Source organism: Crocodylus porosus, unplaced genomic scaffold (assembly GCF_001723895.1).
Source record: "Crocodylus porosus isolate Cpor-Errol unplaced genomic scaffold, CroPor_comp1, whole genome shotgun sequence".
Lineage (NCBI taxonomy): Eukaryota > Metazoa > Chordata > Crocodylia > Crocodylidae > Crocodylus > Crocodylus porosus.
In genome coordinates this window covers 52,728,575-52,754,628 of record NW_017728886.1, presented here as the reverse complement: position 1 = coordinate 52,754,628, position 26,054 = coordinate 52,728,575, and the positions used below count along the sequence as shown (strand labels likewise).

Here is a 26,054-nt window from a genome sequence, read left to right as displayed (position 1 = left end):
GGTTCAAGCACCTACATTGAACACCTTCAAGAGTAAATTGGATGCTTATGTTGCTGGGATCCTATGGCCCCAACTGACTTCCTGCCCTTTGGGCAGGGGGCTGGACTCGATGATCTCCCGAGGTCCCTTCCAGCCCTAATGTCTATGAAATCTATGAAAATAAATGCATAACAACTGGAGTTACCATGCAGTTGCACCGGTGAATGCCTTGTAAGTGATGCTACTGTTCAGCAGCCTAATAATAATGTTCAGTAGCATATCAGTACATTTGGTGCTGTGATGCACTACTGCATAGAATTATTTGGCTACTGCACAGTCAGCATCTTGTATAGACACATCCACAGAGGATTTTTACATTAAGAATCTGAACTGTATGCTAATAGACATAGGCTGAAGGTTCAGAATAAGAAACTGGAAGAAATATTTTCAATTCACTGAGGTTTTTAAATAGTGGTGTCTAGGAGACCAATTAGAAAAGAACTGCAGTAGTCATGCCTGGAGGTAACAGAAGTGTAAGTGTCTTGTATAAATGAGGAAGACAGGAGTATACTGCAATAATGTTCCACAGATGGTAAAAAGGACTTTGTAAATCAAAGAAATAGTTCTCAGAATGACAGTAAAGGGTAAACTTGGGGGGAAAATACCTAAATATTTTCATCCAGGAATACTGATTGTAGTATTGTTGCATTTATAGGAAAATTAAAACCATGAATTTAGCAAAATTACTTTCAGATTTGTAAATTGCAAAAGTGTGTCCCCAGGTTAAACTACAGTTAATTCTCCCTCATTCTGTAATGGTCCTCAATTCAGCAGGTAGACAGAAGCACTACTGTGAATACTGAAAAAAGATATTCTATACAAGGGCAAATGTTCAAGAAAGGGACTTGAAGTTCACCAGCAAATCTGTATGTTTGCACATGTTACAATTGCTGTGTGGGCCTAATTCTGTAAAATTTTCTCCCAGGAGGGTAGTACTTTCAGAAAAAAAACTGAAATTAATAAAACTATTCTCTTTGTTTAATATATAAATTATGGTAGAGCCCAAAGTGTACTGTTCTTTCTAAACATGAAAAATATGCAGATTGCTGTGTGGAAGAGTTGATATAGAAAATATAAAAAGAGTTGAAAGGTGAGAGAAAAGTGATGTGCCTTACAAACACAAGGACTGTAATGACAATAGACAGGTGTGATTAGTAACAGAGTTATGCTGAGAATTCATAGATTTCATAGACATTAGGGCTGGAAGGGACCTCAGAAGATAATCAAGTCCAGCCCCCTGCCCCAGGGGCAGGAAATCAGCTGGACTCGAGGGATCCCAGCAAGATAAATGTCCAGAGTAGGTGGCTTGCAGTCTGTTCCAGGCCTTGGGGGCTCGGACAGTAAAGAAGTTCTTCCTTATGTCCAGTCTTTAAACTTTAATTGTTTAAACTTAATTTCCACCATTCCTCTTTCAAGGGTGCCACATAATGATATCACTATTAGTGTGCAAACATGATTCACAAGATAAATCCAGAGATTGCAAATAGGAATCTACAGTATTAAAAACATTGTGACCCATGGCAATCTTTCTGAGTTCTTTGCAACACAAAATTTGCTCTATTATTTTTCTGTAGTCAATAATGAGTGAAAATGAAGGGTCTAAAAATATTGAGAACCACTACTCTAGAATCAAACCTACTAATTTTCTCTCTAAATAATTCTCAGCTTCCAGCCCAACAGATGAGATTCAATGCAAGCCAAGAAGAGAAGCTCAGGTCACATTAAGTACTTTCCTTCTGCAGCAGAATAGGATAGCCTGTGAAGTAGGGAGGAAGGACTTTCTCACCTTTTAGCTCAATAACCTAGTGGCTGAGATGCTTGTCTGGAAGGTGGGAGACGTGGGTTCTAGGGTCCCCTGAGACAAGAAAGGGTTTGAAATTGCATCTCTCAATTCCCAAAGTGTTATAATTTTTGCCAAGACTCTCTTCCAGCCCTCCTCTTTATACTGGCCCAGTGTACCTTTGTGATTCTGAGCTGCCGCAGGGTCTTTAGGGACCTTGGTAGAATTTAGACAATCCCAGGGAGTTGTCTAAGGGAGCTTGTACAGCTGTTCTATTGGTAGCAGCACTGCTTAGAAATAACCTACACGCTGTGTTTTGGCCTTTTCTTCAACTTAACCCTTTGATTCAAGCCACATCCCATTGGCCAGTACTTCCAAAGGTGCTGTTCAGAACTGTCGTCCTCAGTTCCTCGATAAATTCTCTCTTGGTGGGATTGGGAGCTTTCAGGATCCCTTTGCCCCCAAGACCAGACCATGAATGAGAATGTTACCCAGTGTTCTTTAACAGTCCTGTTTCCTAATATTCAATCCCTTCTTTCACACTGAAAGAACAGTTCAACTAAGCGTTAGTCATGTAACTTAGTTATTTAGTCTTCAAGACCCACTTCTTCCAATGGCATGTCCAAAAATTTAGCAGACCAAGTCACTGATTTATTTCTCTGATAAGGGCAAACATGTGAGCTCTGATATCAAGCAAATAACTTCTGTCTGCAAGCCACATTTCAAGCTAAATTGGATCTAGTTCACTATAGGTTTTCCTGTATTACCGAGTAGAAGAAAAAGAACAGAGAGAGAATTCACCTATTTTCTAAATTGTCTAAGTTATCAGTAACTATCAATGCATTCTGAAAACATTTCTTACTTTTTCTGTCAAGAAGTTGTACTGAAGGAAGGAAGTATATCACATAAAGACGGTACATAGGATCTTGTGACAGGGGATTATGGAATAGGTCTGAAAAAGTTTAAAGAAAAAAGCAAAATCAGCAAAACAACGACAGGGAAAATAATCTGTAGTTAGCAAAGATTTTCCAGAAAATATACCAGTAATTAAATAAACCCAAATTATTTGTATGCCTTGTGAACTAAACCCTGTCAACATGCCTGAATTAGACAGTGCAGTAACTCCAAATACCGTGCAGTCATTTAGTACTTTATATAAGTACTAAATGATTGTGCAATAATGACTGCACAGTCAGTGTCTCATGTAAGTGCAGTCAGTATAACGCATGCTTATTAAGCCAGTCTTTTCACTGAGTCTGGATCAGATCGTGAATATAACATTTATCCCACTATGAACAGTATACAAAAAGCTACAGACAATACTGATAAATAAAGTGGCAATTTATATGATAAGTCTTGCAAGTTCCTGTCCATATTTTACCATTTACTTAAGAAATCTTTGATAAACTGACATAACCACACTTTCAGTGGGACTTGTGGTACAAAGTGACTTGCACCCTTTTGGAAACCTGACCCAAATATTTATAGTTGAGTTCACAAAGTATGTTATCAAAATAAACAAGCCTAATTTAATGTAAGGTACTTTTCTTTGAGATGTACATCAAGCCAACTTTACTGTTTTGTTAAAGGTAGAGTTAAAAAGTGCCAAAATCAAATTTCAGATCAGTTGGGTTCATGGGAATGAAGTCAGACGATGTAATGAAATACAGCATGCATGCTAAAACAGTGATTGGCTCATTCCTGGGTATTTAACAAGCAGACATAGTATTTCACTGCATTTTCTGGCATTTATAAACCATACAGATTCTCTTTCCTTCTGCAGCAGAATAGGATAGCCTGTGAAGTGGGGAGGAAGGACTTTCTCACCTTTTAGCCCAATAACCTAGTGGCTGGGGTGCTTGTCTGGAAGGTGGGAGATGTGGGTTCTAAGGTCCCCAGAGATGGAAAGGGTTTGAAATTGCATCTCTCAATTCCCTGCAAAGTGTTATAATTTAGATGTTGCCAAGACTTTCCTCCAGCCCTCCTCTTTATACTGGTTTAGTGTACCTTGCCAGATTTCTTGCTCTCTGGCCAAGTGTAGTAGCTATTGGAGTGAAAGGTAGGAGGGCCTCCTTCGTCCTCTAAAGTAAAAACTTCCCAGGTTGTGCTTTTTTCTATAACTAAAGTTACAGGCCTTACCACCTACTGAAGATGCTCAGTCAGGAAGTACAAGGTGAGCAAAGCTATATGGAATCCAAACTGTGTAAGTGCCAAAAATTGCAGTTATGCAGCTATGTAAGTATCATTTAGCCACATGAAGGGGAAACAGGATTTAACCCTGAATACCTAGACCTATAACTCATATGCTTTATACTACTTTACTGTTTACAGAAGGTAAAAAGGAAAAATAAGATATTAAAGAGGTAAAAAGTATAGTAAGGCTCCAGAGATGATTATGTATTTAAAATGACACACAAAAGAATTTAACGATAAGCTGCATAGGCTAAAAGTTACAGGATGACAATCCTTGTTCTTCAGGACAAAAGGCAACCACCAAATATGTTTGGGAAGAAGAAATCCCTGAATTCTACAGCACGATTCACTTACCCAAGTGTATTTTGGAGGATCTCTAGACGTATACAAGATCATGGACAACTGGTGCCTCCTGAGTCAGGGAGGGTACTTGCCCCCTCAGCAGCCAATGACCAGGCGGCAATGTCCTCCACAGCTGATCACACCGACCCAGAAGTGGCAGTGGGTGGGCGTGATCGGCCGCAGGGATCACTTCTCCTGGTGTCCCCACCCCCCAGCCAGCACACTCAGGGCGGCACCAGTGCTGTCACACTTGCCCCCCCCCTGCCAGGGAACGGTGGCTGCCAGGGGGTGCACTGGTGCTCTCAGGGGTTGCGTGTACCCCCTACACATCGCCACTGTACAAGATATAGGAACAGATGATTGGCCTTTTCCATACTGGAAATGCCCATGTTTATAGTATTTAGGGAATTTCTGTGGGCCATGTCCATTGTTTTATTTTACCAACAGTGATTTTTAGATCATAAAAATATTTTTGAGCAAAATCATTGTGTTTAAAATGTGTTAGGAGAACCACAAGATGGCACTAATGGAAAGCCTTCCATTCTTACTGCTGAGCAGTACAGTCAGTGCATTTATACTTTCAAGGCTTACTGCTCTGGTAGCAAGACTGAGCTTTCAGCCACTGCCATGTAAATATACTCTCTGTGACCTGTCCTTTTGTTTTAGGATAATGGGATTTTCTTGCTGTTGGCTTCCAAAGATAAATCTATCCAAATGCCCTGTCCATCACCAGAGTATCCTTGTGATCTGGGATCAGTTCTTCGCTCTGCAAAACACTTTCTGGCTACTGGCAAATCTTGTAATCTAAGTCTTAGGGTGCCTCCCCCAACACAACAGACATTTGCTGTGGGGCGGGGGGAGGGAGGAGCAGAGATTGAGCTCCTCTTTGAAGCTGAGCAAGCAGAAAGTGGCTGCATGTCTACAGTCTCTCCCTTAGCCCCACGCACCCACCCTCCCAACTGCAGTGCTGTTTGCAGGATGGGAAGTGGAGAAGGCAGAGAAGGGAGCTCAGGTCTGGAGTTTGCCCAGCCTTCGTTGGGGGTGAGAGGGCAGGTGGATTGGAGGCCCAAACCCCAGACAGAAGCTCCCCTCCCATGCCTTCTCTCCCTCCCATCCTGCAGACAGCACTGGGGATGGGACTGAGCTGCATCAGCCCAGCCCTGGTTGTAAACAGGGACAAAAAGAAGTTAATGAAGGTGTTCTGTTTGAAACACCTTCATCTGAACCCTCATTAAATGATGGTAAATTTGTCACATGATCAGGCACTTCTAAAACACTCTGCAGTTGTGCACTTCTGCCAGGGCAGGACTGTAGAGCACTTGCAAGGGGCTGATCATGCAACAAGTATCACTTTTTTCAGCGCCCTTAGCTCCCCACAGGTCAAGTACAGGTAATACTTTTTTCTTCCTATTTCTTGTCTGTCTTGTCTATTTAGACCATAGCATGGGATAGGTACCTATCTTGATTGGGGCCTATAAGCACTTCTGTGATACAAATATGGTGAAGAACAAGAAGAATCTAACTAGAGCACTTTCAGTTAAGACACTTAAGGATATCAAACAGAATTATTCTGAAGCTATAATTTATGGAACTTGCTCCCTCCTGTAGTTTCAAGAAACAGAGTCTAACAGTCTTCAGCACACAGTGGCCATGTCTAATCGAGATAGTGACTGCACAGTAGCCCATGACTACCGTACAGTAGTAGCAACATGTAGCAGGAAGCATGATGCAATGCTACTGCGCGGTAGTCACAAGCTATTGTGCAGTCAGCACCATTCCTTGGCACAATTGTGCAGTAACTCCAAATACTGTGCAGTCATTTAGTACTTTATATAAGTACTAAATGATTGTGCAATAATGACTGCACAGTCAGCGTCTCATGTAAGCGCAGTCAGTATAAGGCATGCTTATTAAGCCAGTCTTTTCACTGAGTCTGGATCAGATCATGGATGTCTTCTGCACAGGCAAAATACACCCAAAAGGAAGCGTTGGGGACAAAGCAGGGTCCTTCTGACAACTGCTTCCACTGCAGGTGCTGTATTCCCTGAAAGAATGTAGTACCAGGTGAGGTAGCCTGTGAATCTTTGGAGGTTCCAAAGTTCTTACAAATTCTGGCTGCAGCACTATTGCTGTGCACCACATCCAACAAAGGGCAGTACCTAAAAGTCACAAGCATGCCATAAGGAAGTGGAATATTTTGGCAGCAGGATGTTGTTACCAAAAAAAACAATGATGGGCTTGAAACTGTATAATACATAAACTTATTTAACTCTACATTGTTATTATATGTCTGGATGTCATGTTGAAGGGTAGTCATTTTTAAACTAGGCTGTCCAAATAAAGTGGGGAGGAGGACAAGGAAAGGAACAAGAATCACAAAATTCCTAAGGGAATTTTTCCATAAGAATAATCATTGGCAAAACGTTTCTTCCCTTCCCATGACTAAATACTATATTCAACCTAACTGTAGGAGATCAATTTCAGATTCCTGAATACTGCAAATTAGCCAATGACTCATTATTTCTAAAGAAAGCCTACAGCTTTAAAATGTGTTTTGGTCATTTATTTGCCAGTCATTTACTTCTAATGTGGTAGTGAATGGCGGTATATTTTGTTAAAATGACAAAGATAATTTGATAGTACATTATTCCTAGGGATGCAGGTTTTCTGTTAGCCACAGAAAAACGTGGATTTTCTCCTTTAAAGGAGAAAAATGCAGAAAACTGCAGGCTTCCCCTTGCAGGCTAGCAGAGTTTCAGCCTGCAAGGGGCTGAGGGAAGTGGGAGTGGGAGGAGGACAAGCTGCCACATGCATGTGTGCATCCATACATGCATGTGGCAGCCAGATAGTATGGAGAGCAGCTGCTGCAGCTCCCTCCAGGTAAGCCCATGGGGGTGGGGGAGGGCAGATTGAGGGCCGCATGGTGAGGGAGTGAAGGAGTGAGGCAGCGCTGGGGGCACTGCCCAGCCGGGGCGGTGTGGGGCCTGGAATCCAGGGTCAGGGCAGGAATATGTGGCCGTAGGGCCTGGCCCAGAAACAGTAGAGAGCCACAGGCAGCTCATCTGGTAGGAGGCAAGGGGTCTGGCTCCCTGCTGCTGCATGCACTTCCAGGTTTGTGCATGGGGTGGAGGCAGATGTGGGCTCCCTGCCCTGCTTCCCTCCCACTGTGGGCCTCCACAGCCCAGTGGGTGGCACCTGGCGTGGCAGGGCAGGGGGGCTTGGTGCTGCCACCAGGAGCCCCATGCTGGCCAAGCTGCAATAGCAAGGCACCCACCGCCCACCCAGTAGCAATGGGGTGCACAACTCCGCACTGCCGCTGTTGCTGCCAGATGGGTAGGGGGCGCCTTGCCATGCAAGTGCAGCTGGTGTGGAGCTCCTGGCAGCAGCACTGAGCCTTCCCATGCTGCTGAACCAGGTCCTACTCTTGGGCCTATGGAGGTCCCTGAGGGGAGGGTAGAAGGGCAGGAAGCCCTGAGCCCCTGCCCACGACGGGTTCCAGTCCAGCTGTGCCACCTGTAGGGGAGGGAGAACTATGCTCTAGGCTCCACTCCAGCCACAGCAGCTGCCACCTCCCACAGGTGGCAGCTAGAAATTGGGTGCTGCTGAGGGAGGGCAGGGGGCTGCGGGCACTGTAGCCTCCGGCAGGGCTGGCAGGGGCAAGGGGTTGCAGGTCACGAGTGAGGGGCACCAACAGGGCTAGGGGGTGGCAGGTTAGGAGTGAGGGGCTCTGGCAGGGCCCAGGGGGCTGCAGGTTGGGAGTGAAAGGTACCAATAGGGCTGAGGAGGTGGCAGACTGTGGGTTGGGAGTGAATGGCACCAGCAGAGCCAGAGGGCTGTGGGTTGGGACTGAGGAGCACTGGCAAGACCCATGGGGCTGTGGGTCAGGAGTGAAGGGCACTGGCAGGGCTGTGGGGGGCTGAGTGGGAGTGAGGGGCACCAGCATATCAGGGCTGCTTGGTGCCACAAAGCAGGGGGGACAGCCCCAGCTGGACCTGCATCCTGGTGAACAAAGGGGGCAGAGGGAGCTCTGATTTTCTATGATAAAAAAACCAAAATCGAATGCCAATATACATAGGTATTTAGGATTTATTTTATTATAAGGATTGAGGCACTGGTAGGCTTCCAAAGTACTTTAAAACTGTAAAGAAAGACAAGGTTCTTTGGGTGAATCTGACATCTTTTATTAGACTAATTTAAATAGTTGGAAAAAAAAAATTTGGCAAGCTTTCAGATTTAAAAACCCTTCGTCAGGCTGAGGAAGTCTCTGCAGTTGGTGTGTGCTCTTCCTGGATGGAATGAATAGTAAAGAAGTCAGAATCTTTACTATTCATTCCATCCAGGAAGAGCACACACCAATTGCAGAGACTTCCTCAGCCTGATGAAGGGTTTTTAAATCCGAAAGCTTGCCAATTTTTTCCCCCCAATGATTTAAGTTGGTCTAATAAAAGATGTCAGGTTCACCCAAAGAAACTTGTCTGCCTATGTCCTTAGACCAACACAGCTACGGCCTACACCCCTGTTTACACTGTAAATACATCAATAAAGCATTGTGTTCATCTGAGACCTATATATATATTAGTGGAGCTTCATTTTAATCACAGAAAAAAGCAGATTTTGGGAGGTGTTTTTTAAATCAGAGAATTTGGGATTTTTAAACAGAGAAAACCAGGAACCCTGGTTATCACCTTCATATGTAACCTTGTCTGAGAGGTGGAGATTGGCAATTTTATGGATAAAATCTAGTAAGAGTCTACTATAGTGCTATCTTATTCTTCCCCATGGATTAGACTTCATTCCTTTATCCATGAGCAAAAAGAAAATGTCACATCAGACCAAATGCAGTCTGTCTTTTCTGTTTTATTCTTAGTTTTCCTAAATATTCATCTGAATGAACAAGTGTTAACTATATTATCCCTATGTCATTGTGACTGACATACACAGCAACTCAGCACTCCTTTGATTTTCTACTATTTCTCTTTGCTCCCACAGCAACAGTACTGTGAAGCAAACTGCCTGTGCTTGTTGAAGCTCCCTGTTAATTGCTTTGGCTGTAACCCTAAATCCATGTGACAGCACCATTCAGAAGGAGGATGTCTGTCCAAACTTTTGTCTAATCATTTCAAACAAGTGCATTTTCAGATGGTCTATTTTTAAACCTTATACATAATGAAATAACTTATAAATAATTTGATTGGCATGTTGTCTTTGTAACAGTTGACTTGTTTCAAATTCTTGGCTCAGCTTCAGCTTCAATTAAAAAATGTACTTTTCAAGCCATATTTTTATTTCTTGCCATCAGACATGCAGCTTTTTGAATGTATAAGCTAGGGCTTGATGATATTATACACCTCCATTAATTATGTTACCAAGACATAAAATTAGTTTCCTGTTTCTTAAAGTTCTGAGAGCTTGGTATGATCTATGAGCACATTCCTTTAGGAAAGACGGGGAAAGATTGCTTATACTTTCACTTTCAATAGGTTAATAACATATAATCCTACTTCCCTTGAGGCTACTTCATACAGTGAAACGTAGTGGCGCCAGCACTGTCTTGTTTATCTTAATTTGAAATTTCAATCTAAGCTACTTTCATTTACCACTTACTCCACACAGTATATCAAAATGCCTACGCTAGTTAAAACAGATATTGGTATGCTTAATTTAAAGAAAAATATAATTCTTGGATATAAGAATCCATTCAGTATGGAGAGAAGAAAAGGAAAAAAACCTTCAAAGTCTGAATGATTCATTCCAACTCACAAAAAAAAGCACACTTTCTGCCCATGTTATTGATTGTTGCACTGCATAATAAAAAGTAAAGCATTACTTAGGGTTTGCAGACTTATCATTCCTGTCAGTTCCTTCACTGTTTTGTCAAGGTGCTTCAACTGGTTGTTGTGAAGCAGCAGGACTTGTAATGAACTCAAGTGTTTCAGAGCACCTGAAAGAAAATAAATAACAAAGTATTCTTTCCATAACAAACTTATGTCACATCTGATTGCCTTGGTTTTCTTTCCTCTGCTATCTCTTCCTTTCTACTCACATCACCTGCATTTATCTCTTGCTTTCCTGTCCCCGTTTACTGATTTCTCTCCCTCATCCTCCCCTCAGCAAATCTGCTTCCACATGCATTGTCTCCTTTCCTCTTTTTTACTTTGTCTCATACAAAGCTAACGTTAGATGATCCCTCTTCCTCATCCTTTACCTCTGCTTCACTTTTCTGTCCCACAAGCTTCAGTTCAATGCTATCTATTTTAGACCATCAATTCTAACACAAAGTCAAATGCAAGATACTCTCTTGTTGAATCTGTCACTCCTTTCTTTAACCTCTTAAGTAATTCTCATTTGCCTACCATGTTAAATTTAAACTTTTTGTTTTCCCTCTCTAATTTCTACACTATTCTCATCCAAATATTTTAGTCAGTGATGCCAGTGTTACTGCTATCTCTTCCGATATCTTGGTACCTTCTGTATTGTCTCCTATCCTCCCAATTGCCTCTTAAAGAGTCATAAGTTCCCCATGCATCTCACAGACATTAACTAGCATATTTTAATTTCCTTTTCCATCCCATCTTGGTACCTTGGTCCTGCATATATAAAAAGATAGTGTTAAAATTTTTGTAAAGCGTGGACAGATTCTTTCTTCCTTGTTAATGTGTAAAAAGAAGCAAAAGTAAAATGGCAATTTTAAAGAAACAAAGATGAAATTTCATAAGACGCCAGTTTTGCAGTTACTTCACAGAATATAACTGTGTTTTAAATGTCTGGTAAAGACACTGCAGAATCTTTGTGAATGCATAATGAATGAAACATTTTTTAAATTTAATATCCTTTATTTTCATGGCATGTAGTTCAGCACTGGTATCAGTTTATTATCACATACATATATATAGTACCCAAAGGGCAATCTTAATTGAATTACAGTGTGCCAGTCCCCCACAGGGACTTCAAATTATTAATTTTGTATGTTCATTTTGAAGGAAAGAATTTGTCACACTAGATAAAAAAGGTACTGTTCTAAAGGAGGCATGATTTCCTCCATCAGAATTCTTATATAATAAAGGGCTTAGTCTGTCTGTCTGTCTGCCCATAATGCTCTCGGAGCACTCTGATTGATTGGTTAGTGGAATAACCAATCAGAATGTGGAGCACTGCCATGATGGTGGAGACAGAGGGGATGGAGCAGAGGGGTGAGGCCAGCGTTGCTGGGCTCACCCCCGCCCGCTCCATCCCCACCATAGCGGTGCTCCACTGCCTCTGAGGAGCAGGGCTAGGGAGAGGCAAGGCCAACAGCACTAGAGTTGGCGGCAGTGCAGGGCTCTGGAGGACGGGGATGGAGGGGATGGCAGTGAAAGCTTCCCCCCCTCCCACTGGGAGGTGGCGGTGGTGTGGGGTGGCAGCACTCCATCCCGCCCCATCATTCTTGACAAGCAATTCACTAGTGCTTCAAAACAGTTTTAAAATCAAAATAATATATTTTCAGTTCACTTTTAACATATAAAGGCGATCTTGGTTATAGTTCACTTCCTGCATACATTTTGAAATAGCCAATTAATAAACAACAGTTCTGAAGCCAAATTCAGCCATGACATAAGTGGATACAGTAGAAGTGAACCAGGCTTTAACTTCATCCCAAATATTGCTATACAACCACTCAAGCTTACAATAATAGGTCAAGTTCCTAAAACATGTACATGCTGTTACAAGTTGAGGGCAGTTATTTTCAGCTACTATTAGTGAGTCAAAGAGTGCAGAACAGGTAAATCAAACTCATTCTGCATTCTAATGCATGGAAAAAAACTTCAAACCTTTGCTCAGGAATTTATAATTTATGATGATACCTGCTATATCTCTCAAGTCATTGTTGTTAAGGTAGAGTTCTGTCAAGCAATAATTATTAATCAAGAATGTTATCTCTTGGATCTGAAACAGAAGAAAAAGGAAAACAAATACCTGTAAATCTAATTTTTACTTTTGAAAAATATTAATTAATACATCCAACTCAACATTTACCTTAAGAAATTATACCAGCACTAACTAATTTGAAGAAGAATGAATTTGTTCTGTTTCATGAAAAATGTTCAAAATTTAGTTAGGTTTCAAAGATCACAAAAATTACAATTACAGCAAAATTTATGCTTCTAGCCATGTTCACAGTAAACTGTGTTATCTTCAGTTCCTGTCAGTTTTCATTCCCTAAAAGACTTCCTGTTTCTCCCCTTGTACCTGTCTGTCTGCTACACTATAGTGTTCAGGGCATAAGGGGAATGTTCATGCTGCTTCAGGTATATTGACGTTAACCTGCTTAAGCAGTCTCACAATGAGAAGCTGAGATCCAGGGCTATCTTAGATATTTTTGCAAAGCATCCAGTATCATACAAAGCTAACAGAGCATGATTCCAAACCAGTTTAATTAAGGCCTGTTGCCAAAGCAGCAAACCTCTGCTTGACCAGTCCTCCTCTGTACTTGGCTGTTGTACTGACCAAAAAGTGAGAGTGCCAATGGTGACCATTATTAAAAGAAGACACTGTAAAGTGGTTTAAGTACAAGCAAGAATGGGAAGCAAGATTCCATTTTCAGTGTTCATTTGACCCATGTGACCAAACATGCCAAGTTGGAAATACGCAAAACAACCTTAAATCTAAGCTATGCTGACATTTCTCTATGTTTAACACATCTTTTTGTTTTTAGTAAGACCCTTTGAACCTTAGTTCAGTTGAGGTGAAGTCACAAAAACACATTATTAAAGGGAACCACCTGTTCTCTTTTAAGTTAAGGAGAGTAGGGCCTGTATTCTAGAGTAGGGCTGTCCAACTGGTGATCTGTGGATTGCATGCAGCCTGTGGTCCCCTGCAACCACATCTTCCAATGCTGTGCACCAGGGGAGTGCCTGGTTGGGCCACATGCCACCAGTGGTCCCCCTGCAGCAAGGGGCCATGTACCACTCATACAACTTGTACTGTAGTGGGGCATGGAGCTGCATGCTGCTGGCACTGTCCATAAGGCATCATGGGAAATCCCAGGGGATCATGTGCCACTGGTACAGCATAGGGTGAAGGGAGGAGTGGGGATCTCAGAAGTCTGTCCCCATAGTGTATGGCCTATGTGGTGTGCAGGCCCTAGCTGTGCTGAAATCAGACAGACTTGCTCTACAGCACTCAGCTGAAACTGCACCCCCTAACAGATGCCATCCTGCTACTTAAGTCTGAAGTGAGGACATAGATACTGGTCATCAAGCCTTATCTTCTCAGACTTGTGTCCTTTACAGAGATATAAAGTAGCCTAATATCCATGGATCAAGTTCAGCTCCTCCGTGTTCCCAAATGTTAGAGTCTTTTTAGATTTATATAACTTCAGGTCTTTCAACCAAGTTGACATAAGATGCTATATAATTAACATTGGCCCGAGGCAGAATAAAATTATACACTCCCAAATGAAATGGAATGTAAAGTAGTTTCTCTGCTGTTCACAGAACTGCATACTTATCTTGGGAAGTACTGTTGTATACACAGTGTGTTCCTAGGTACTGAGAACAATGAGATGTGCAAACTGTGGTACAGTAGCTTAGAAAAACTAAAACAGTATTTCAGAACCTATGATGTTTTATTATTTATACTATTTTCATGTTTTTTTTAAAGATCAATGAATAAAAGAGTAGGCATGTGTTTAAGGGCAAGAAGTTCTGGTTATATGCTTTGGTTTTCTAAATGAGATAGTTTTGTCATCACCTGTTATTTGAAAAAAGGTTTTGCACTTAATACTTTTCACTTCCATCACACCTGTCACATGAGCATCAGGAGTACTTTGTAAATCATTGTCTAAAAAAATCTGTATAGGATATCATAAGTAAAATACTCTTTATACAAATAAACTAGGGTACAGTGGCTAAGAGTATAAATAGATGATGCCAAAGGAAGTCATCAGCTGTGCCAAGATGTGACCCATCCAAGCTGATCTACTTCATGAAGCAAAGCACATCTTGTCTGTTGTTCTGCCTGTTGGTCCCAAAGGACAGCAGGCGATGCGTTTCCCCCCTTGCAGAGATGCATTCAAAGCAATCTCTGGGGCATGTCTGTACATGGGGAAAGCCAACTCTGGTGAGACTACTAACCAGCCCAGGGGATCCCAAACAATGGAACCCAGGATTGGGCCCCCAAACCCCCAGGAGTGCCTCTCAAGACAGGCTGAAGAGTGCAGGCAGCTCTGGGCTGACCGTACTCTCCCACCATAAACCTAACAGATGTCTGCTGCAATAAACCAGCATGAATTGGTGCTATGTTGCAGTCACAAATTTGAAGCATTTATGGAGATATGAACATCTGCTTGCTTAGCCTTTGTGCCTTCATAAAAATGTTTATGGCAGTACATAAGGTGACATTTGTTTCTGCCCTAAGTGACTGAGGATCACAGAGTGAATCAGTGAGCTGGGAATACAGTAAACTAATGCCACCTGAGGATCCGATTCCCATTGTCTTGCTTTAACCATGGGTTTAGATCACAGTCTTAACCACAAGTAATTCATGGAGAGTTTGCAACTTGTACTTCTCATTGGTATAAGGTACACCTCACTTCCATGCTCTTTATCACCATTTCCTGCATGCAGATGGAAACAGGCTCTGAAAAGTTGACAGGCAGGATGAAGCCTCAACTCTACCACCACTGCTGAAGTTGCTAACAGCAAATTTATCTTGCTGCGTCAGAGTGACAGAGTCTCACAGCAATACCTCCATGTTGTAGTTTATTGCCTGAGAAGCAGAAGAGAGACAAGGGAAATTGTCTCCCAGAATGATAATCTTATTCCTGATATGCTATGGATTAGATCATAAATTGACAGTCTAGCCCAGTGGTTGTCAACCTTTTCTAACTCAAGGCATCCCCCAATAGACTCCAGGAACCCCCAGCTAAACTCACACCACCCTTCAGAAAATGCTCTCTTAGCTTTCACTTGTTTTTCTTTTCTGTGGGCAAACAATAGAATATTTTTTCTGTTACAAGAAACTTGGAAAGATCACAATGGGTTAGAATGTTTTTAACAGCATGGATTCCTGTAACAGCGCAGGGTCCTAGGGGCAGCCATGAACTCCCCTAGCACCCCCTACCATGCCAATGTGGTATTAAAGCACCCTCACATCTCACATGCCACATCTTTGATGTCAACAATGTTGAAGGGAGGCTGCCTTTTGTCCTCTCTGACATGGTGCTCTGATGCATCTCAGTCTCTGTTCCATTTTGGGTGACTCAATGCACCCCAGCCTTATGGGCTATGTGCAACTCCAACCATCCCTGTACCACGTCCTAAGCCTCGCAGATGTACTGGACATTGTTTGGTTGATTTCACTCTCCTGCACCCCACCGGCCCTTCTGGCTTGCCTCACAACCATGCTCCCTAGCACTTGTCAATCTTTATCCCTGTTCCGGAGCTTGAGACACTGCCCATTCCGGGGGTTCTCACACTGGGGCTCAGGCGGCTGTAGCCATACCTGGCCCCCAAATCTCCTAGGGTCTTAAGCCTCCTGTGAGACTCAGGCAGCCTCAGCTTCACCTGGCCCCCAATCTTCTGCTCCCCTTCTCAGAGCTGGAGTCAGTGGACCCTTGAATGTTGCACCCTCTCTGGCACCAGGGTCCCCACACTACCATGGAGCCCCTATGAGGCCTCCTCTAACCCCTCACCCAGTCCACCAGTGTAACAACAATAAAAACAATAACACAAGCCCCTGGGCTATAACACAAGGCTAAACCTCATGGCTAAACATTCTTCAAACTACACCACATCTCTCACCCGTATAACTAGCAACTTATACAACCAGGCCTTTTTCTCTTTCCCTTAGTCAGGCAGTACTCCTTCTTCCTAGCTGCTAGCAGAAAAAGAGCACTTATAGCCTCCAGTCTGTGTTTCATAGTGGTCAGCCCTGCCCCTTCTGGTCAGCTGACTCACCAGGTGCGGGCCCTTAGCTCCTCCTGGTTGCCCCTAGCAACCAGCACCTGAGCCCATATTACTGCTTTTCAGGTAGCAGGCACCTTAGTACCCTGCTACAGTTCCTATTAGAAGTGTCTGGGTTTATTTTGTGAATCACTGTAACAGGGTGGTCAGTCACCTTAAGGTGAAGCTAGCCCTGTTGAGTAGCTGCAGGCTGTAGGGAGCTATGAATAAGGGCATGACTCACTAGGAACTTAAAAACCCAGAGAGGAAAGAAGAAACAGGGACTATGGGGGACCAGTTTGGAAGCAGGATCCACCTGTGACTAGAACAGCTTGCTACAGTGAGGGACCATGCTGCTGTGCTGGGGGCTAGAAACAAAGGGGTTCCTCTCTGAGTGTCTGAGCTAGGACATCAGGTTTTGGTTTTTGTTTGTTTACTTGTCTGCTTGTTTAAAAATTTGGTTTGAGTTAGGAGGAGTAGCTGAGGAGATTCTCAAGGAACAAATCTGCCTGCTGAAGCTAGCAGGCCACATAACTCACAATCATGTTTGTACACCTAATAACAATAACATTGCGTGACAATCCATGGCACCCTTGAAATGAATTCAAGGTACCCTGGTTGAGAATCACTGGTCTAGTCTTTGGCTGTGTTAACAAACAATTTTTTCACTGCCTTAATTCTGGGCAGCACGCAGTATGGAAAATGCCTTAATTTTTTCTAAAATCTTTTGAGTTGTAAAACACTTGTTCCTTTGGGTGAATTAAGTGTCCAAATATAATTCTTTATCACTTAAAAAAAATCAGCTGCTACTGTAACATGCATATCAAAGCATATGTTTCTGATCATATTTATTCCATTAATTTTTCAAAGAAAAGATTTTTTTCTAATCAAAAATGTTTATCCATGTAGTATATGCTATTATGTATTAGCAAAAGTCTGAGGTGATAAGGTAACTTCATTCTAATAACATGTTTTATTACCTTATTGTTGTTAAGCCACAAATACTTTAACATCCGAAATCGTGACAGAGTCGGGATGACTTTTAGTCCTCTAAGGGAAAAAAAGAAAGTGACCTTGCTTTAATATTACTCAATCATAGTTTAATCTTTAGTAAAATAATGCTATACAAACATTTTAGAGCAACTCCTCAACATTTGCCACAGAGGGCAGGACATGAAGAAATGGGTTAAACTGCAGTGAAGTAGATTTATGCAAAATTCAGATTTAGATTAAATCTCGGGGGCAAAAAAAATACTTCCTTACTATCAGAACAGTGGAACATGAGAGCCAGGGAAGTTATGGAACCTCCTTTACTGTAGGTTTTCAAGGAGAGGCTGGACAGGCTTTTGGGGATATCAGGCAAAGTAACAAGTAGTATAGAAATAGTGCATCCTGCATTTGTGCAGTATTTGCTCCTAAGGTTAGGCCTTTGATTCTGACTAGTCTACATAAACTGTAACAGGGAGAGACATACAGAACAGAACAAGATGGCAGAGATGGGAATATGATCGGTGCTTGAGAGTATACTCACATACCGGAAGCAATGCAGAAAGGGAAACAAACTCATTTTAAAGGAAACAAATCTCAGTTTTTTTCTAAACTGAGTTTTTTTTCTCCCTGAAAGAACTGACTTTAAAAAATATATATTTTTCTGTTGGGAGACCCAGCTGCTTTACTGTTCCCAGAAATATCACTTAAAATATATAGAAAAAATCTTACATTTTGGAAAGACCAAATTAATGGGAAAATTGTTACTTAAGGTATAGCATAGATCTTCCAAGCATAGTATAAATGAAGACTGCATGGAAGAATACATACCAAATGCATGGATGTATTCCTGAGAGAGCCTGGAATTTCTAGTATTAAATATTACTTCTTTGAATCAAATTGTCATTTAGGGATTGGGGTTTCAGTTATATGTCATGTAGTCAACTGAGCTGCTTTAACACATTGCGATGACTTTCTCTTCCCTCCAGTATTTCTATATTTTATTACGCTCACTTATTAGATCTCATTTTAAGCTCTTTGTTAGCTCTCTAGGGCAGAGACTGCCTCTTAAGTCCTTGTAGAGTGGACTTCTTTGATTACTCATCTAATAAGATGGGGCTTTTTGGTCCTATTGTAATTAATAATAACTTTTCCTAACTAGTGTTGCAGTGTTGTTGTAGCTATGATGATCCAGGGAACATGCAAGAAGCAAAATTTGTTTGGCAGTATCTTTTATTGGATAAGCTATGTATTTGGGAAAGATGTTAGACTTGAGGGAGTGTATTTTGTGCCTGAAAGCTTGCTTAACATCTCTCTCAACTACTTACTTGGTTCAATAAAAGATATTGCCAAAAGACTCTTGTTTTCCTAACCAGATAACTTAAGCTGAGATGCCCAGTAATTCTTTTAATATTTGTTTCAGTAACCTTAATAAAGGATTTTTATTTCCTATATATTATTATAAATGAATCTTGAAAATTGACTTAATAAATTTAATAATATTTTTCGCTGACTTGTACGTTGCTCCAGTGACTTGAGTGTTTTGTAAGGAAGCCATAGGATCAGTAATGATTAACAGCACATCATCAGCCTAAAGCAGTGGTGCCCAACCTTTTTGGCCAGCAGGCCAGATTGGCAATGCCCAGTCCACAGGCAGGACCCAGACGGTACACTTGATTCGGCACCCTGACAAACATGGCAGGCACCATCTGGTTGCATAGGGATGTGGGGCAGGACAGCCCCACTGCAGGCCTGCAGGGGAAAGGAGCTTGACCTGGCCCTGTGACAAGGGGGTGGCAAAGCCCCAACCTGGCCCTATAGGAGAAGGAGGCATGGTCCAGCCCCAACAGGAAGGGGTGGGGGGAGGGGAGCTGGGCATGGCCAGGCACCAGTCAAGCCCCATAGGGAGGGAAGGGGGCATGGCCCAGCCCTGATCCAGAAACAGGGGGGCATAGCTTGGGTCTAACCAGCTGCACAGGGAGTGGTGTTTGGCTATTTGGAGAGCGGAGGTTGGCCATATTATTTCTAGACCCATGGGGAACCATGCAGGTCAGATGTGATGGCTCGGTGGGCTGCATTTAGCCAGTGGGCCAACCCCCAGTTCACAGGCTAGACCTGGCCCAGGAAGCCATGTCATTCTGCCTATAGGGTTCCTCCAAGCTGCTCCCTTGCTGCCAAATTTCCAGACCTGTGGGGACCCCTGTGGGCTGAATAACATGGCCCTGTGTGCTATATTAGGCTAGAGCAGGCTCACATATCAGCCCCATGCCAGTCTTCCAGCCCACAGGCTAAAAGGAAGAGCACCACTGGCCTAAAGAAACTAATCTTTTTTTTGTGCTTGGATAATAAATGTGCTTGGATTAAACCCCATTTATTTGGCTGTGGGTTTATACACTTAAGCTCCCTTACTCTTATAGCCTATATTGTCCAACACAGAAAACACTGGTCCTCTGTTAAACTGGTGATTTCAGCTTCCTCAAAATAATCCATGGGCAAAGATTTGGCAAACACTTTTCCATGTGCTTCACTTCACAACCATAAGTACCTACATTACTGATAGGAATACATTTAGGCATGAGAGTGTTTATAGAATCAGGTCCTTTGTGTTGACCTGATCTGTTTTAGAGGGCTGTTGTTTAATTTTTTTACACTGTTTATAAATAAAATCCTGTACTATTTCTCAGTCTGCAAAACTAAAGTTTCCCTCATACTGCCTCTTAGCAGAGAAATTATCTTGCCATCTTCACTCTGTTCTTAATTTACAGTCTGCATTTTAATTGCCTTTACTCCCTCCCTAATAATATCATTGTTTCAGCTATCTCCAAGCTTGTTCTGTTCTTCCTGGTACTAAGGCATTTAATTAGCCCCAGGTAGAGATTAATTCAAGATTTTAAGAGAGTCTGTCCTTTTTTTGTATGTCTTCCAGCCTTTGCATGTCTTCTACTAACTGATCCTTCATGGCCTCCAGCATTCTTCTTACCTACAGCTAAGCAATTTCCCTATGATGATAGCTTTCAGTGTCCAAAAGTAAATTTTTTCATGCTCCTTTAATAGCAATAGTTTAAAAATATAATTTAATCTCCTCTAATCTGAATGAATTTAATAATGAACATTTCATTTTCTCCTTAGTTTAGCTAGCAAAATGCATGTCAATCAACAGTAAGGGGCATGATCTGATACTGAGATTGGCTGAGCTTCAAGATTTACATAAACCAGGATTAAAAAAAATCACCCTTTACTGTGAAATTCTGTTTTCTCCATTTATCAAACAGACCAATTTACATCAGCTTTTACAAGATGGCTTCACTGAAAAATGGATCACTACTGTATGTACCATCTGATCTGTTCTTTTTTTATTCTGTAACAGAATTTCCTACACGATGAATAAATTCACAGATTTAACTATTTCAAAATCAGGAAATGCAGATGTTATGGTTTCAGGAAAAGCCTTAACTCTGTCTTTGTGTGTGCTTTATGATAATCTTTAATTATATGATCACACACTTTTTCTCAAATCATAGAATCACAGGGCTGAAAGGGACCTTGAAGGTCATCTAGTCCAACTACCTGAACAGATGGAAGATGTGCCATTCCTAAACCATACTAGCTAGGTGATTATCTACCTCTTCTTGAAACATTATCCTTGAAACATTATCCTGCCTCTTCTTGAAAACCTAAATACCTTCATCTGGCAAGCTTGTTCCACTGAAAGTTAGTACAGGCATCCAGCCACAGCAAACAGCATTCTATTGCAATTTGATTGCTGCAGCTTTCATTCCAAAAGGCACTGCTCCTCCTATCTGCTGTATGGGACCACTGATGTCCTCCAACTCTTTGAAGTAAAACCTGAAGCAAATAACTAGACAGCTCATCCTTCGCTCAACAACCCACTGTAAATTAAATTAAACAAATTAAACCTGGATTGAACAAATAATCCACGTTCTACTGTATTTCTCCTTGAGTTTTGCATGCATCACATATGGTTTTATACAATCATACATGACTCTTGTATTGTTTTCATTATTTCACGCTAATCTAATTTTATTTTCTCATTGACTCACATTTCTGATACATTAACTAAATTACATCTCTAAATTACATATTTTAATAATTTTGTCAGCACCTATATAGTATGTTTTCTTTCTGGAGCAGTGGAGTCTCTTAAGTATAAATCAAGGGATGACACAGATTTGTAAAGGCATTGGGACACCTAAAAATGCAAGAAGATACCTAATAGGATTCTCAAAAGCACCTAATTCCCATTAATATCTTTATGCCTCTGAATACCAACCACTGCTGGCTAGCTAATTTAAACCTATGAGTGAGGTAATTAGCTTTCAATATGATTAGTCTATGTAAGCTACTACTTACAAAAGCTTAATCTATGCATCTCTGATTTAGTTAAGTCTATAAAGGTGTGAATTTACCCTGCCTTCTATGTATGTCAAGCCCATCTTCACTATTTCTTTTCTTAAGTCTAGTCCATGCACATCATTATTACATTCATCATGTGTTTTGCAGAATATCTGATGGGTGCAATAATACAAAAACTTATCACACACTATACCACCAGGTATTAGTAAATATTAAAGACCTCTGTATTAGCATTGTACATTGTACTTACTGTCCAGCAAGATACAATACTGAGACATCTGCATCCCTCTTATAACCACAGAGCTTTAGCTGTTTTTCTATTGCCTGATAACATACAACATAAACATTATGTCAGCATAAACAGTGCAACATCTTGCAAGCAACAGCAATGAGATCTAAAGTAGACACAGAGAGACATTAGAAGTTTCTATCCTCAGTTGATAAAACTGTCATTTTTCATATCTAATTACCATGTTATATTTATTCCAATGTTTTGTGTTCTGCATAGTATTCCTTTTCTTTAGATATAGACATTGTTACAAATTCCAGGGAAAAAACACATCACACATGGTGCATACTGATGTTATTGAATGCTTTGAGATACTAAAACCATGCTAACTCTTGTTCATGACCAACAAGCCTGCAGCGGATTAGCAAATCTTGAAGGTTAAATGCCTATTATACAAATATATGCATGGAGTTTAACTTTATGCATCAGCAGTTCCACTGACATACAAAAATGAAGTCAGAATTAGAGTCTAAGCAGCTGAACATGATTTAAAATAAAAACCTACTTAAATCCCAAAATGTAACTTGAAAAAACTGTGCTGTTACTTATGGTAGTGCTGAAGTGATGTTATAACCCTGATGGTCAAGGAAATATGCATGAGGCAAAGATTTGTGTGGGTGATATCTTTTATTGGACCAACTGCATGGTTGGGATAGTTTTAGACGAACTTTTGAATGCAGGGCATTCTTCTCTGCCCTGCATTTAAAAAGCTTTGTCTAATACTATGCCAACCATGCAGCTGGTCCAGTAAAAGGCATCACCTGTTGTCAGTTATGATTGTTCAGTATGCTTTGTCAATGCAATTATTTTCATAATTACTAAGTATTGTTATAGCTCTCAACTATTAAATGCTTGCCAGAAAGCAGGAGAATATTGAATGGTGATTACTATATAGTGGGATGTCTACAGCATCCCCCAGATGTTGTATGGTCTGAGATCACTCAGAAAGTTAAATTATATCACTCTTTAGAGAGGAGGAATGAGAGAGACTGGGATCATTCTGTAGAGACACAAGGGCTTTGGTGTATTGCCAAAATCCCACTCTGGAGCTGGAGAACTTTGCTGTTCGTAGAGTGACTAGAGATGGGCCGAGAGAGGTTCTTTGTCTGTGCCCCTCACAGTGCTCCCCCTCGGTCTCCCTCCTGCTTTCCTACCCGTTGTATTGGAACCTCTCCCTCCACTCTGTACCCTGCTCTGTCCTGTCCTTCCACAGCATCTGATGACTTGAATTCAAGTGCTCTCTCTTCTCTCTCTGTATATATCATATTAGATATGTATGAATGTATCACAAGCTTACATGGAGTTATTAGGATTAAATATATCTTAGTCTAGAAAGAAGCATGTCTCTTTGTGGGCGATATTGAAAAGAGGGGAGCAGATGGTGTAGTACAGCAGTGCTCAGCCTTTCTTGGTTGGTGGGCCAGATGTGCAGTGCCTGGGTGGCCAGGCTGCCTGGCCCCAGTCCGGCTGTACAATGAAAGGGGAGTCATGCAGGGCCCTGGCCCAGGTGCAGCCTCGCAGGAAGGAGCAGGGGTGGCACCGTTTTTGGGCAGTGCCAAAAACACCCACAGCCTCCCCTTGTGAGGTGCTGGTGTGCCAGAGGAGCCGTGAGGGGCCCAGCCCCTTCCTCACTATCCGACCCGAGGCACAAAACGTGCCAAGCAAACCCCCTCTGCTGCCTTGCTCTGGCGTCCGTGCGGGGGAGGGACCGCCCGGCAGCACTGCCCCAGCCTGGCCGGGCGGCGGGAAGGCGCGTCGCGGCCCTGAGGGGGCATGGCCTGGCTGTGACCCGCTCGCTGGGCTGGGGGTCGGGCGGCGAATCTGCCCCCGGCCCCGCTTACCCCGGGTTACAAAACGACCGGATCAAATTCCTGGAGGCCCCGCGGGGGCGGAGGAGACTTGTAGCCCGGCACAGAGTTGCGGCCTCCCCGGCTCACCCGCTGCCCGGCGCCCGCCGCCATCTCCGCGTCCTGTTCCTAAGCGACCGGGTGGGCTCCCGCCGTCTGGGCCGGGCCGGGCCGCGGGTCTGTGACGGAGCCGGGGCGCCCCCCTCAGCCCTGCCTCTCCCCGGCCCCGCGGGCACAGGCCTCTCCCTCCCGCCGGGGTCGCGAGGCACCTAGAAGAGGGCTGGGAGGGCCCGGCCTGGCCCGGTGACAGCCGCCCTTGGGCCGGCGCTGCCCCTTCGCTTCAGTACAAGTTTTCAACCAGGCCCGGTAAGCCTCGCCCGCGGGCTGCCGGACCACGTCTGTGGGGTGGAGCAAGCGGGAGAACAGCATCACGCCGGCACCAGGGGCTTAACGGGGCCCACGGGACGCAGGATCCCCGCTCCTGTGTCCACTGGATGACAAGGCCGAGGAGCGAGCTGGGCTACGGAGACGCCACCGCGGCGCCAGCGTGGGAAGGACGTGAACTATGCACGAAAACGCGCGGCCGCGGGTCCTCCGACATTTCGTCCGTGCCTGCCTCGACTTCTTCAAAGATGGGGAAGGGATGAGCGACTGCCGCAACGTCCCCTGGATTTCATTTCCACGGAGAAGTGAGGCAGGTGCTTCTCCGCCACCTCAATAGCTTTAAACGAGTGGAAACCGCAGCCACGGGCCATCAGATTTCTTAACAGCAGACAAATGCGGCGGGGGCTGGGGCACACGGTTTATGAGCCGGGATCCTGGTTTTCTCTGCTTTAAAAAAAAAAAAATCCCCAATTCTTGGTTAAAAAACAGTAACCGCAAATCCACATTTTTCTGTGATTTAATTGAAACACCACTAATTATATATAGTGATGTTTAATTTTAATCGTGGATAAATGTGGATTTGGGGTTATTTTTTTTAACCCAAAAATCGGAGGTTTTTTAAAAATCAGCGAAAACCAGAATCCCTGCTTACGAGGTATGGCTGAGGGAACTGGGTTTATTTAGTTTGGGAAAGAGAATTTAGTAGCAGCCTTCAACTACCTGAAGGGTGGTTACAAAGAGGATGGAGCTCAGCTGTTCTGGTGGCAGATGACAGAACAAGGAGCAATGGTCTCCGGTTGCAGCAAGGGAAGCATAGTTGAGATATTAGGAAAAAAAACTCTCTCACTAGGAGGGTAGTAAATAGGGTGACCATACGTCTCAGTTTGACTGGGACAGTCCCAGATTTTGAAGGCCGGGCCTGGCCTGTTGGGGAAAATCAAAAAACTGAGTCTGGGGCATGTGGGGTAGTCCAGCAGGGAGGCAGTGCAGGATGGTGTGCTGGGCAGCTCCACCTCCCTGCCAAACTGTGCCCGCGCCAAGGGAGGTGGTGTCATCTCCATCCCTAGAGATTTTTAAGACCCAGGTAGACAAAGACTTGGCTGGGATGATCTAGTTGGGAATGGTCCTGCTTTGAGCAAGGGGCTGGGCTAGATGAGCTCCTGAGGTCCCTTCCAACCCTCATTTTCTATGATAAATGACAGCAGAAATATCTTCAGTCGCTGATTTTAGAAGCTAAAATATCCCTAGGGATTTGAGTTGAAATGAATGAAACGTGCTTTGAAAGGAATTTGTGCATGTAAATACAGTTAACTAACTGTTTATCTTCACAATATAGCAATTTTTAATAAAAATGACAAAGCTACCTCTTTGGAATTTTGTAAGGGAAGATGGCCCTTTGAATAACAGAACCCATGTTTTCACTTCTTTAATAGTAAAATGGCATATTCAGCAGCAGGATTGATGAGCCTGGTTGTAATGCAGAGGTGCTTATCTATAAAGGATTGCCTTACTTGTCTGCAACTTCCACTGAATGTCAGTGGAACTTGGCCTTGAAATAAATCTATATATACATGTCTTTGAAACAAACTGAACCATGAACAAGCATTTTAGACTGATCACAACTAAGCTTATTCCCCAAACAAGTGCACTTGCTAGTCCTATTCCTTTGTGATTAATGCCTTTTCTTCAACTGTTGAATTCATCCCACATTTGGCCTACGGAATCTGGGCCTATCCTGGCCAAACCAGGACATATGGTCACCCAGGTACTTATCCCTATTTTCTATCATATGAGCAAACTTAAAATATGTGTTGCTATGTGGACAGTCTATTCTTCTGCATTAATCCACACTGTACTAAATTGGAATTTATTGGAATTTTCCGTTTATATTATCTCCC

General features: G+C 42.7%; 1 protein-coding gene across 3 annotated transcripts in view; it reads right to left on the bottom strand.

Moving 5' to 3' along the window:
• The window catches only part of LRRC72 (leucine rich repeat containing 72), a 29,046-nt gene extending 4,907 nt beyond the window's left edge, over positions 1 to 24,139 (bottom strand). Inside the window, exons 1-6 of one of the 3 annotated variants that reach the window (XM_019534130.1) lie at positions 23,863 to 24,139; positions 21,887 to 21,960; positions 17,256 to 17,325; positions 12,196 to 12,277; positions 10,182 to 10,295; positions 2,682 to 2,771 (exon numbers count right to left, since the gene is read on the bottom strand). In XM_019534130.1, the coding sequence (XP_019389675.1) occupies positions 2,682 to 2,771; positions 10,182 to 10,295; positions 12,196 to 12,277; positions 17,256 to 17,325; positions 21,887 to 21,960; positions 23,863 to 23,886 (454 nt within the window). In that variant the 5' untranslated portion in view covers positions 23,887 to 24,139. Of the gene's footprint in view, positions 1 to 2,681; positions 2,772 to 10,181; positions 10,296 to 12,195; positions 12,278 to 17,255; positions 17,326 to 21,875; positions 21,962 to 23,862 lie in introns of those variants that run through there. The other 2 variants (XM_019534114.1, XM_019534122.1) reach the window with 2 other exon arrangements.
• Between the last annotated feature and the right edge of the window lie 1,915 nt (positions 24,140 to 26,054).